The sequence below is a fragment of the Lycium barbarum genome, chromosome 7 (genome assembly GCF_019175385.1).
Source record: "Lycium barbarum isolate Lr01 chromosome 7, ASM1917538v2, whole genome shotgun sequence".
NCBI classification, from domain to species: Eukaryota; Viridiplantae; Streptophyta; class Magnoliopsida; order Solanales; family Solanaceae; genus Lycium; species Lycium barbarum.
In genome coordinates, this window is record NC_083343.1 from 132,976,250 (window position 1) to 132,990,338 (window position 14,089).

Consider the following 14,089-nt stretch of genomic DNA (forward strand, 5'->3'; position numbering starts at 1 on the left):
GCCTTCATTGGACGATTCAATTCAATGTAATTGAATTCAGGTACATTGACTGGTAGTTGGGAAGGCTAATGGGAATTGTAACCAATTAATATCATTAGCCTATAAATAGGCTATTAAGCTGTCCATTTCAAGTCATCCCTACACCATTCTTTTTCATTCAAACAACGAATTTCATAGCAAAATGCCTCTAGGTGAAGATGACATGATTTACTTCGAGAAGAAACTAACCAAATCATACGTTGACAACGATGACTTTGTAAGTGTTATTTTGCAAACTTATTTCAATTGAAATGTTTCATTATTCATGATGCCTCATGTATTTTGTGCAGATCCTACCTTCTGACATATATGATTTTCTTCTAAACACAGCTACACAAGCTATTGTTTTCTACGAGCAGCGTGAATACAATATGATGTATAAGGTTGGCGCGCATACCCGCCTCTGCCAAGGGTGGAAGGATTTCATTGATGCAAACCTTCTAAGGGAGGGACATGTCTTATACTTTAATGGTTGTGAACATAATGAGAAAGTAACCTTCTTTGTTAATATCAAGAGGGAGGTTATTGAAATAGATTAGGTTTTTCCCTATTATGTAAAGTTTATGAATTATCAATGAAATCTATATCTATGAACTTTATCTTTATCTATTGTTTTTCTTCTCAAATTGAATGAAAGACAACTTTTTAATTGAACATCCATGACAAGAAACTCCTTCAACTTACATACATAAAGTGCATAACAATCACTTAAACATCCTTCAACATACAAACATGTAATCCTACTATGGCAATCGACATTGGTAATGCTTGTTCAAGAACACCCAATAAACCAAATAACAACACCAAAGAAACACAAAAACAAAAACTTGTTGATTTTATAGCATCTACCCTTCTTCTCTTGTTCAAGCTTTGACACTTTCATCTCTCCTTCAACCTTCAACCTTTAACACTTTCATCTCTTCATTTGTAGTGATATTCTCATTACCGATGGTCATTTCACTATTGTCATTACCAATATCTCCATCAATGCAAGAAGACTCTCCTTCTTCCATTTCATTTGTCAAACCAACTTCTTCCGCCATTTTCTGCTTCAATTCCACTGCTTGCTCTTCCATTTTCTTAATTAATTTGTGAATAAAAAACTTAGACCTTTCATCAATAGGATCATCCCTCCATTCAAAGAACTTGCATTTCTTAGCCTATAAAATAAATTCAACTCATGTTAGGCACACTGTAATGTGTGGTAGAAATAACGCACGCAACATAAAAAATAAAAAAAAATCGCACCCCATAGAATGGGCATGTCCAAAATCTTCTTCTGGATTATTACGACACCGATAAATCTGCATTTTTAATAATATTCCGTGCTGGCATCATACTTGACGCTTCATCTTTGGATCGTCATTTTTAGTACAAAGATTGTTCAACTCCGATTTAAACTCTTTCATTAAGAACCCTAAAAAAAAATTAAGTGAAAGATATAACATATAATTAATCTGAGTATACGTTGGGGGGGGGGGGGGGCATTTATGTATTTGGAGGAAGAGGTGCGGCGCAGTGGTGAGTTAAAATGAAATTTAAGGTAAAAGTGGAGAGGTTGAGAAAATGGTTATTAAAAAAAAAAAGTTTGTCGCTAAATGGCTTGCGAAATACAAAAAAAAAAAATTGTATGTTTTTCGTTGGAAGAGTAACAAAATAAAAGAAAAAAATTTGTTCCATTTCGCTAGAATTGTGGTGAAATGCAAACAAAAATTTAATTTGCATTTCACTACACGTCTAGCGAAATGAACAATTTTTTTTTTTTTAACGGACGGAAAAGTTAATTTTTTTGGTATTTCGTTGGATATTCAACGAAATACCCATTATGGTATAAAAGAAAAGGACATGCTATTTTTGTCTATAAATTTCAAAAACAGGCCATTTTGGCGCCGAGCTCTTGTGCTTTAAATCTCTTAGCTTGAAAGCCCTTTAAGTATGAATAAGAACATTTTTTATTTTAAATTTAAACTTTTGGAGAAGACTATTAGTTCGCTGGTTTTCCATAAATTTGTTAAATGTAAAGAAGCAGTTGAATGATTTAATTTATCCCTTGATAGCGGAATATTGCTTTAGATACATTTGCAACGAGTTGCTTCTCTATCGTTTTTCGGTGGGATTACCTTGGCGTGACTGATACTGAATAATCTTAGCTGAAAAACATAATATTTCTTGCTACAAAGATAGGGAATCAACTACTATTTGATGAAGAATGAGTAATTCTTGATAAGTACTCCTATTATCATTATACATGTAATGCCTATTAGATCATAAAGTTTCATTTGACTGAAAATTTACTCCCTCCGAGAAATAATAGTTTTACTGTTTTTCCCTCATTTGGTATTACCAAATATAATAACTTCTGAAGAATAACAAGAATTTGAAAACTGATAATTTTGTGTTGAAGTTAAAACACTTAACGTTTCCAACATCATGGTACATCTGATTTATTTCACAATATAAAGACAATCATTTGATATCGTTTCTACTTTTTTAAGATTTCTTTCTATTTCTTATTTAGTAGCTTTTTTAGGACTGCATTTGTTCTGTATCTTGCTATTTTGCTGCCTTTTATTTTGAGCCGATGGTCTATTGAAAACAACCTCTCTACCCCACAAAGGTAGGGGTAAGGTCTATATACATCCTATCCTAACCTCCCCTGACCCCACTTGTGGATTACAATGGGTATGTCGTAGTTGTTGTAGTAGCAGATTTTTCAAGAGCGTTTAAGCTTCATTCCCGCTTGGAGTCCACCTTACTGAAATGACTTTTAACTCAAAAGATGTAAAAATATTTACTTGCAATGGTCAGGGAAGACTCATATCCTCCTGTCACTTCAAAAATACGTTGAACTATTTATCTTGGTACCATTTCTTCGACCCCTCAAATGTTGTTCTCCAAGTATTTATGTTTATCTTTATGATGGTGAAGCCTAAATCTCTGCACGCAGTTCATTGAAACCACCAGTCTTGGGTGTGCTTGCTTCTGTGCTTTAATTTATTTATTTGCTTTCAAGTTGTAGTTACAAATCTAAAGAACAACTATTTTCTCAATAATATGGACCACATATGGTGTAGAGCAATATAATCAACTCAGTCTGGCATAGCAAAACTTTGCTGGAACTACACTAGGATAGCCACTAATCTTTTCTATAATTTGTGACTACTAGACATACTGTAATTTTATTTGGCATATTCATATAGCTAGTAAGTATTTAGCTTATCAAAGAAAAAACAGTAGTGTTTTTTTTCAGTTATTCGTAATTGTTAACTGATTTAATCTCAAGGGTAGGAGGATTTGTACTCTCTTTGAGAAAAAATTATCTACGATGTATCTTTAAATGGGTAGTCTGTATTGGTACCAGATCTGTTCCCACGTTTCGATCTATCCAATTTTTTTTACCCATTTCTTGAATTGGATCAAGTCTCCCAACTACATTTGAATTGACTTAAATTATAGTATGTGTTTATGTTGTGAATATACACTATATGAAAGTTATGAATGTTTATGAGGTGCTTGTGCGTATATGTTCATGATCATGATCTATGTTGCTTGGATTCTTCAAAGATGTCGACGGGTGCGTGTCGGAACCTCCAAAAGTAGTGCATTTTTGGAGGATCCAATACGAGTGCTACAAAGTCTTTGGAGACTGTCCGAACAACATAAATCATGGGTAGATGCCTCCAGAATTGCTATCAGCTTTAGTTACAACGAACGTTAACTCTTTATATGATATGGATAAACTTTGTGTTCCGAATATTGTGCAACCATTTAGCATGATGCAAACATAGTGACCATATAATGCTAACTAGGAGCTATCTATTGCTTTGGTGAAAATATTGGACAAATTCTGGAAAAACCAATAGACAACGGAAAACAGAAACTGAAAAAGTAAGAACAGTCTCTGAAAAATATTTAAGAATTAAAATCGAGCCCACTGAATGCACAGTGTGTCCTTAAGGAAATTATTCCCCTCAAGTACCCGAGGTTAATAGAATATATCCTCCAAGGATAGAACGATCTTACTCACCGGTGTATCGGTACCTAAAACAACGGTGTCAGCGAACCACTCAACGGCAGTAAACTACACTGGAATTTAATTTATTTGTGCAGAAGAAGAAGAAGTTTTGAAGTTCAGAAAATTCTGAGGAATCAAACGAATTTATAGCCATGGAAGTACTGTTTCTGAAGATTTGCAACCCTTCTGAACAGTCACTTTAAAAACGGTGGGAAATTTAAATAAAATATGGGAAAGAACCGGGTCGCGGGTCAGACACGCGGATCCGGGTCACTAACGGGTAGGATTGGATAAGTTAATTAATTAATTAATTAATTAATTAAAATTAAAGAAAATTTGGTCCAAAAAGATTATCAGTCAATCATTTGACCAAATCCATATCCGAAGCCGAACCGAGCGATGACGACAGCGTGAGGGAAGACCCTCTTCTTAACCCTTTAGCAACAAGGAGTACTTCTACTTTTAAGTAGGAGAACTTGTCTTTCCACTACCAATGAGGGACAAATGCTCATTTTATAAAGCAAGAGGAACAACTCATTTTCCCTCCACTTTTTTTCCCTTCATTTCCCATTCAATCTATCATTTAAACCCAACAAAAATGACCTGAAAAAATGTGAAAGACTGCGACTAAACTCAGACACATAAATTCTACCCCCATCAATAGCTTGAAGATACTACTGAGTGGCTTAAGATTTTAATTATCATTAATTATAAAAAACCCGTAATGAGCTTTCTACGATTCTCGAAGAAGAAAAAAGATTATGTATCATTTTGAAACAATACTCCATACTACATTTGTAAAGATAAATTTTAAAGACATGTATTAAAAAAAGAATTAAAAAGAATATAAGCTCGATGAGTCAAGGTACGAATTCAAAATAGTCATCATCACCATCATCATAATGAAATAAAAGACTTTTAAATTGAAAGTGACATCATGATAAGTTCTATAAATAGTATCAAAACCTTAGATTATTATTGAAAATAACTTCAAGAAAATGGAAGATAATATCTTTTCTCATTTTAATGCAATTTTACTACTCATATCTTTAACTTTTTTCTCCATATTCATATGGAAAAAAACAAAATCATGCAAACTTTCAAAATTACCTCAAAACCCTTTTCCGCTAGAAATCTCTCGTGGCTTGACATTGATCGGTCATCTCCTCCACTTTTCCGGCACCGACAACATCCCGTGATCTCGAAAACTCGCATTTCTAGCCAATAAAGACAAATCTTATTTTGACGTTCTATCTCAATCTACCTCGTATCTTAGTAATATGTATTCGATGGAATAATTGAGGTACAAATTTAAGTTATTCAAACATCACCATCATTATAAAAATTAAAGTGATACCATGATAAATTCTATACATAGTATCAAAACCTTAGATATTTTCAATATTTTCAAGAAAAATGAAAGATCATATATTTTCTCATTTTAATGCACTTTTACTTTAACTTTTTTCTCCATATTCATATGGGAAAAAACAAAACCATGCAAACTTTCAAAACCTCAAAACCCTTTCCCGCCAGAATCTCAGGTGGGTTGCCGGTAATCGGTCATCTCCTCCAAAATTCTGGCAACGACAACATGCCTCTATCTCGAAAACAAGCATTTTTAGTTGATAAATTCGGTCCAATCTTCACTTTCCAGCTTGGTCTACCTTGTATTGTAGTAACAAGTATTCGATGAAATAGTCGAGGTACGAATTTAAAATATCCAAACATCACCATCATTATAACAAAAAATGAATAAAATACTTTAAAAATGAAAGAGATACCATGATAAATTCTATAAATAGTATCAATACCTTAGATTCTCGAAAATAACTCCAAAAAAATGCAAGATCATATTTTTTTCTCATTTTAATGCAATTTTACTACTCATACTAATTTTTACTTTTTTCTCAATCTTCATATGGAAAACAAAACCATGCAAACTTTCTAAACCTCAAAACCCTTTCCTGTCGGAAATCTCGGGTGGCTTACCGGTGATCGGTCATCTGCTCCAAATTTTCCAGCAACGACGACATTCCTTTATCTCGAAGAAGAAAAAAAATATAAATATTTTATGAATTAATATTTCATGCCGCTTTTTTAAAAATAAATTGTAAGGATATGATATATAAGTAAAAAGAAACAAAAGGGAAAAAAAAAAAAAGAGTATCGGCTATTCAATGAAATAATCGTGATACAAATTCAAAATAATCAACGTGACCTATCATCTAAAGGGAAGACGCTCCCCTCCAGTAGTTAATTCCCCTTAAAAATCCAACGGACCAGATTAATTTATTTACCTAAGTGTTCTAACCATGTCAAGTATTCTCTAACCCCTCTCCTTGCATCTCGCTACAGAAAAATCAAACGGAAAATAGAATCGGACGAAACAGAAGCAGTGGCGGAGTGAGAATTTTCATTTAAGGGGTTCAAAAATTTTAAAAGATAAATACACGAAAAAGTCAAGAGGTTCAACATATATTATATATACATAAAATAATTTTAACTTTAAAAATACACTATAATTTTTTATCGAAGGAGTTCGAATGAACCCTGGAGCTAACGTGACTCCGCCCCTGAAGAGAGGAGCTCAAATCCGAACAAACCCACCAAGAAAAAAAATGATAAAGAAGCATACTATTGATAATCACCCTGTTAAATTACTACGGTTGATTATAGCTCAAATCATCTAATTTTTTAATAAAATTCAAAGAAAATTTAAATACCCAGACCTCTAAACAAAATACCTATTTTTTTCGATCGGAGTTGCTGGAAGTGTGGATATTCGGGGGAGGCGTGGGAATTTGGAGAAGGAAAAGATTTCTTATGACTTCCAACATTTCTTATTGTATTTTACTTCTCTTCTGGTTATTTAAAAACCTTTAATTGACAGTCGTGGTTTAAGGATGGATTGGGAAGGGGTGGGTGGGGGGAAGAATAATTGACCATGGTTAAACTCATTTAGCTAAATATATTAATCTGGTCCATTCAATTTTTAAGGGGACAGGTGTAAAAAAATGTAAGGAGGAGGGGAGCCTCATCCAGATGAGATGTGCATGACTTCAAAAATGAAAGTGATATCCACCATGATAACTTCTATAAATAGAGTATCAAAACCTTAGATTATTCTCAAAAAATAACTTCAAGAAAATGGAAGATCATATTTTTAATGCAATTTTACTAGTCATATCTTTAACTTTTTTCTCCATTTTCATATGGAAAACAAAACTATGCAAACTTTCAAAATCTCAATACCCTTTCCCGCCAGAAATACCCGGTGGCTGGCCGGTGATCGGTCATCTCCTCCAATTTTCCGGTAAAGGCAACATGACTTTATCGAAAAAACTAGGATTTTTAGCCGATAAATATGGTCCGGTTTTCAGTTTCCGGCTAGGTTTACCTCGTATAGTGGTCGTTAGTAGTTATGATGCTGTTAGAGATTGTTTGAATACTAATGATAAAGTACTTTCCGACCGGCCGCCGAGTTTGGCTGGTGAATATATTGGTTATAATAATGCTATGCTTTTTTTAGCTACTTATGGTAATTATTGGAGAAAAGTTCGAAAAATTGTTATAAGGGAAGTTTTATCAAATAGTAGGTTAGAAAAAATGAAAAATGTTAGAGTTTCTGAAGTTCAAATGAGTATTAAAGAGCTTTACTCTTTATTTTCAGTCACCAGAGATAATTTGCATTCGGTGACGACCGGAGATAGTTTTCCGGTAAAAGTTAATCTTACTAAGTGGTTAGAAAAGTTAACTTTGAGCTTGATATTCAAACTGGTAGCTGGAAAAAACTATCGAAGCCTTGAAAAAGGGGGGAATGAAGAAGAAGAAATTGAAAGATTTAAGAAAGCTTTAAAGGATTTTGTGTATATTGCAATGGAGCTTGACTTATGGGATGCATTTCCTATTCCTTTATTCAAATGGATTGATCTTCAAGGGCATGTTAAGTTTATGAAAAGGGCTTTTAAAGATATTGATTGTGTTTTACAAAAATGGTTGGATGAACATGTGAAGAAGAGAGAAGAAGCTGATGATGTTGTTGCTGGAAATGAAAAAGATTTTATTGATGTGCTTATCAGCAATGAAGATTTTGCAGATAGTTATACTAGAGAAACCACCATTAAAGCTACAGCTCTGGTGAGTACTGTCTTTTGTTGCTATATATACATTGCATTTCTTGAAATAATCTTTGTTTTTTAGAACGATAATCAACTCTGTAAATATCGATCGAAACTTGAACCTTTGTATGCAATTTCAAAAAGCATAACAATTGAAACGGGTAGTCTGTATTGGTATCAGATTTGTTCACATGTTTTGATCAGTGTTTTAAAAGGCGTTTTCGGGCGAGCCCTGGGGCGGGGCGTACCAAAAATGTCCCGGGGCGATGGGCCGAGGCGAAAGTCTCCAAAGGCGTACGCCCAGCAATTCGGGACGTACGCCCAGGCGTTTGGGACGAGTTTTTTTTGTTGGGGCGTAAGCCCAGAAAACTTCTTCGAACTAAAACGAAATTTGTTAAATAAGTCCTTAATATAATGTCCAAATTCTCAAAAGTTAACATGTAATTACTCAAATGTTTTAAAAAAAGAACTGAAACATTAAATTTAAAAGTCAAGACCTTTTTTTATTGCTAGAATGCCTAATATATATTCTTTTCCAATTATTTATCTTGTCTTCTACTATCTCAAAAAAGTAACGAGCAGTCACTTATACTTGTAAGTAGCGTATAATAGATTGTTCTAATTAGTTTTTTTTTTTTAGTGGAGCATATATATATATATATCACTTATTTATAATTTTCTTCAAATTTTTACGCTATTTCACCTATTTAAAAGTATTTATTATAATTATATCATTTTATAAAATATTAAAAATTAAAACCCCATGAGGCTTACGCCCCGTGCCTCGAGGCTTCCGCCTCACTGAGGCAGACGTAAAACGCCCCGCCTTTTAAAACACTAATTTTGATCTATCCAATTTTTTTAACCATTTCTTGAATTGGATCAAGTCTCCCAACTACATTTGAATTGACTTAAATTATAGTATGTGTTTATGTTGTGAATATACACTATAAGGAGGTGCTTGTGCGTATGTGTTCATGATCATGATCTATGTTGCTTGGATTCTTCAACAGTGGCGGAGCCAGGTATTTGATCAAGGGTGTTCAAATTTTTAAAGTAAGTAGTTTTTTTTCAATGACTAAGTGCATCAAATTTTTTAACTCACTATAAATAATATTTAGCTTTGCCATTTCCTTTCCAATTTGTCCTTAGAACATTATCCAAGCACCTAAATTTGAAATGAGATTTGAATTTTCACTGGAAGTTTTAGTTGAGCAAAAACAATCACTCAAGGATTCTAGTATACAAAATCACCAGGCAGCAGTAAAAAAAAGGCTGAAAGGTGAAAAAAAAAGAGAACAAAAAAAGAACCAGAAAAGAGCGAATCAGGCGTCCGACAAGGTTTTGAACAAACTTATTGAGTAATTAAAAATCAGGTCAAGCATACTTTATTTTTAAATAACTAGTAAACTTATTTGGCATTACGCAATGTGAAAAACATCAATAAATCTAAAAATAATATATTTGTAAATTCAATCAAGCACTTTCAGGTATCACAAAGAAAAATATTTTTATTAGATTTAAAATTTATATTGAACTGTAATTTTCATTATCAAATTTTCTCATAAGGAAAAATTAAACATGTATGAGTGAAATCTTGCTAATTTAGTATTTTAATTAAGACAAACATTTAAAAAGAGTACTTAAAATAATAGAAAGCAAGAGAGAGATTGGGCCTATGGAAACATAATTTTGCCTGAGTTAACAAAAGACGAAACTATTCGTAAGTAAATGCCAGTTGTCAAATAAGCTTTGTTTTCAATTAAAAAAACAAGTAAAAAATTAGCCTAAGCAGGGAATTGAAGCCGAGGAGTGACATAATGAAAACCCTTAACCACTGAGCTACAACACACGATTGTTACAAGGATGTTCATTGTATGGTATATAACCTAAAAACACAGATTTTCACCTATGTACCCCGTTAATTTTCCGGCGAAGGGTGTTCGGATGAACACCCTTGACATAGGGTCCCTCCGCCCGTGTTCTTCAAAGATGTCGACGGGTGCATGTTGGAACCTCCAAAAGTAGTGCATTTTTGGAGGATCCAATACGAGTGCGACATCATCTTTGGAGGGTGTCTGAACCACATAAATCATGGGTAGATGCCTCCAGAATTGCTATCAGCTTTAGTTACAATGAACGTTAACTCTTTATACGATATGGACAAACTTTGTGTTCCAAATATTGTGCAACCATTTAGCATGATGCAAACATAATGATCATATAATGCTAACCAGGAGCTATCTATTGCTTTGGTGAAAATATTGTTTTTTTTTACCTTAAACTGTTCTTTCTACCACAGAGTATGGTGTTGGATGCTTCAGACACGACTTCAGTTCACTCAAATTGGGTAATGGCTACATTGTTAAACCATAGGGATGTCATGAAGAAAGTCCAAGAAGAGCTAGACAGAGAAGTTGGCAGAAACAGATGGGTAGAAGAGAGTGATATCAAGAATTTGGTATACTTCCAGGCTGTCGTTAAAGAAACATTGCGATTATATCCACCAGTACCTGTGCTAGTACCCCGCGAATGCTTAGAGGACTGCGTTGTTCAAGGATACCACATACCGAAAGGTACAAGACTGTGGGTCAATAGTATGAAACTAATGCGAGATCCTAAGATTTGGTCAAATCCTGATACATTTGATCCGGAGAGATTCTTGACTAGTCAAGCAGGTGTTGATGTTCGCGGTCAACATTATGAGTTCATCCCCTTTGGTTCTGGAAGACGATCTTGTCCAGGGATCACTTATGCGACTCAAGTGACACACCTTGCAATAGCTCATTTACTCCAAGGTTTTGATTTTAGTACACCATCGAACGAGCCTTTGGATATGAAAGAAGGGTTAGGCATGACCATGCGCAAAGTAAATCCTATAGAAGTGTTTATTACACCTCGCTTGCCTTCTGTGCTCTATAAGTTCTAAGATGTCAATTGTTGTCTTATACATGTGTCATATATTTGTTGTAATATTATAATAAATAAATAAAAAGGAGAGAAAAGACATGTCTATTGAAAAACTATCTGAAGAATTCTGTCTCTTCAGATAAGATAAAAGAAGTTCCAAAGTTAGGAACTTCTTACTTCTCCTAAGCGTGCTTCTGTAGAAACAGAAAAAAAAAATCTCTTTCTCCGTAAAACTCTCTTTTTCTTTGTAGCGAAGAACTTCTGTGGAAGGTTCCTGCATTGTTCATGGAGCAATCTACTTTGTAATTCAGGTACGACTTAGACTGTGAATATTTATAGTGTAGTTCGTGTTCTTAACATGTGATTACACTATCGACTACTGAAACAAATAATTAGAGATTCTTGAGAGAACCGTGTGTTTTTGTGAATTGTGTATTTTCCTTCATTGGCATCAGAGCTTAAGGTTTTTTTACTTGTTTCTTAGTTTGACTTCTCCTGCAAAAATAATCTCTTGTACTGTTACTTGCCGGTTTTTTTGTTTGGCGTCAAAGTGCAGCATTTTTTTCTTGAATTGTGAGTTACACCACATCAATTGTTTGGTGTAATAATTAAGAAGGGTTATCATGACTTCATCAAAAAAAAAAAAAAACTAATTAAAGTATTAGAATAAGTTCATTGATTGAGACATATTTACTTCCTCATTGTTAATGACATTAAGAGTGATTTTCTTTTAGTTTAAAGAAGTAATGGAATTCTTGGAAGTTTTTTTTTCCTTCGTTGTTTTCCGGAGGAAATAGTGCAGCATGTTTCTTCTTTGATCAAAGTGTGTCTTTAATTCTATTTTAGAGTACTTTATTAATATGCAGAGTAGTTTTTCCACATTGTTGAAATATGGATCAAATTATTAAAGTTATAGAGATGGCAAAAGGCAGTCCGTATGTTTTTTAAACTTTTTATAACCCGTATGGCTGCAACCTATGGCAGTCCGTATGTTTTATTTTAACTTTGTTGTTTCTGGGTTGTGTGCCACAAACATTTTTTTCTGGTATAAGCACTGAAAGCCACTGATGCTTCCTGTTTTTTTTCTGCATTAGAAAGTTTTTTTTTTTTTTTGACAAAACAGTTTTTTGAGAAAGACTATTAAATAGAAGATGTGATTAATTACTTTAACCAAAAGTCACATTTTTCTTTTGGTTTCACATCAACTTTTTTTTTCTTTCTAAATAAAAGGAGAAATATTAAAGTATCCATATTAATGGCACCTTACAGTGCATTGACACTTGTAGTGTGGATTATAAAGCATGTTTCTAGAAGATGGAAGATGGAAGATGCTAAACCCACATACATTTTTTTGTTTCTCTTTGGATTTTTTTTTAAATATCAACAAAAGACAAGGATCAAACGCCTTTAATTTTTCACTGTTGATTATGAAATCAATTGAGAACTGCTCCTAGTTTTTTTTGGCGTGCTAATTATAAGTTCCACTGGTTTATCATTTTTAATAATGGCATGGGTGTGGTCTCTCTGAGGCACAGAACCAAGACCGAGTTGTTTATAAATGTTATTTTTTAACTTTTTGCTTTAAACCAGTGGATAGGAATTTATCCTGTAGGCACCATTTTTTCTATATGTGCATGTGTGCATATAAATTTAAGGAATACATATACATGTGTTTATATCATTGTGGTGAGTTCCTATTTTTTTTTATGTGTTATAGAAAAATCATGGTAAATTCAATTCGTGCAATCTATATCGATATATAATATAAAGCTAAACATAAACAAGGTGATGTGACATCTCTCTATGGCCTAGAATATCATTTATCTTTTTTTCTCCTTTTTTTGGAATTTTCTCTCATGTTAATGTGTTATATATTAAAAAAATAAAATCAAAAGCTACTCTCTTGATTCTCTTAATTGCGGCTCTTAATTTTTTTAATTAATAGCACCTTTCCCCCTCCTCTATAACCGTTTCAAAAATAAATCTTTACATCTAATTAAATGAGAAATGATGGGTGAATGGTGATATGACTATTGTTTCATTTGCTGTGGAATTGGTATACATGGCAGCAACGAATAAGCCCCACCATGCACGGCTAAGTAAATGGAGAAGAAAAGGTTTCTCTTCTTCTCCTTAATTAGTTTTTGTTATGGATGAAGTCCAGTTCTGGATATATTTAATGCTACAGGATGAATTTGTTTGTAGACTATCTTATCATTTTTTTAAATGTGTGTAACATATGCAGATATATTGAGGTCATGAAGAAGAGGTACAAAATGAGGTGATATAGCATCCTAAATTTAGGCTTAATAAGGAAATATTTGCTTTGATAAGCATGGCCTGTAACCAGGATCATAGACCAATTTTTCTCCTGCTGCGATGGATTTATTTCCTCTACATGTTAACCTGGGTTTTTCATCATTGAAGGTTAGAATTTAAAATATAAGCTATAGCTTTAACTAATATGTAACAACTAAAATTTCATAGCATAAAGTTTACTTCTTAAGTCTCATTTTGTTTGTTAGTTGCATTTGTTTTAGAGTGAGTATGAAAGAATAGTGCTTTTTTTTCTTTTCAAGATAACTCTCTTAATATGTTTCTCTTTTTCCGATTTTTAATTGACAGGTTTTGAAGAATTTAGCAAATAGACTAAAGCACAAGTAAATGATAAGGAAGAGTTTTGATTAATTTTTGTTTTCATTGGCCTAATTTATAATTTTAATGGTGGCAGCAGGTAACATTTCTAATGTGTACAAGAAATTTCTTTTATTTTTCCAATAGAGTCTTTTTATTTATAATCGGTATGAAGTAAATTTAATTTCCATCAACACTAAGGTACCTCACATTTAGTAGAAGTCGACGAATTACTTTTCATTTTCAAAGATGAACTATTAGAAAGAAAAAAAATACTTTTTCTATGACTTTAATTTCATCTCCAAACTATATACATAGTTCTACCTTATTCTCAATTTTTAAAATAACAAAATAGTATTCTGAAATTAAA

At 33.1% G+C, this 14,089-nt stretch overlaps 2 protein-coding genes across 3 annotated transcripts in view; both read left to right on the forward strand.

Annotated features, from left to right (window-relative positions):
• Nucleotides 1–602, forward strand: part of LOC132604562 (uncharacterized) — a 48,429-nt gene extending 47,827 nt beyond the window's left edge. The window contains exon 3 of one of the 2 annotated variants that reach the window (XR_009568760.1): nt 330–602. The gene's annotated coding sequence lies outside the window, so the exon portion shown is untranslated. The remainder of the gene's footprint in view (nt 1–329) is intronic. The other variant, XR_009568761.1, reaches the window with a different exon arrangement.
• A 6,571-nt stretch (nt 603–7,173) lies between these two features.
• Nucleotides 7,174–11,496, forward strand: LOC132604565 (nicotine N-demethylase CYP82E3-like). The gene is made up of 2 exons (XM_060318123.1): nt 7,174–8,194; nt 10,478–11,496. Exons 1-2 carry the CDS (start codon nt 7,205–7,207, stop codon nt 11,102–11,104), a joined length of 1,617 nt encoding a protein of 538 aa, XP_060174106.1. The 5' UTR covers nt 7,174–7,204; the 3' UTR covers nt 11,105–11,496.
• Nucleotides 11,497–14,089: the final 2,593 nt, after the last annotated feature.

Coding starts and splice junctions, on each gene's coding strand:
- LOC132604565 (XM_060318123.1), top strand. CDS start 7,205: ATGGAAGATCATATTTTTAATGCAATTTTACTAGTCATATCTTTAACT. Junction 8,195..10,477: donor CCATTAAAGCTACAGCTCTG/GTGAGTACTGTC, acceptor TTTCTACCACAG/AGTATGGTGTTGGATGCTTC.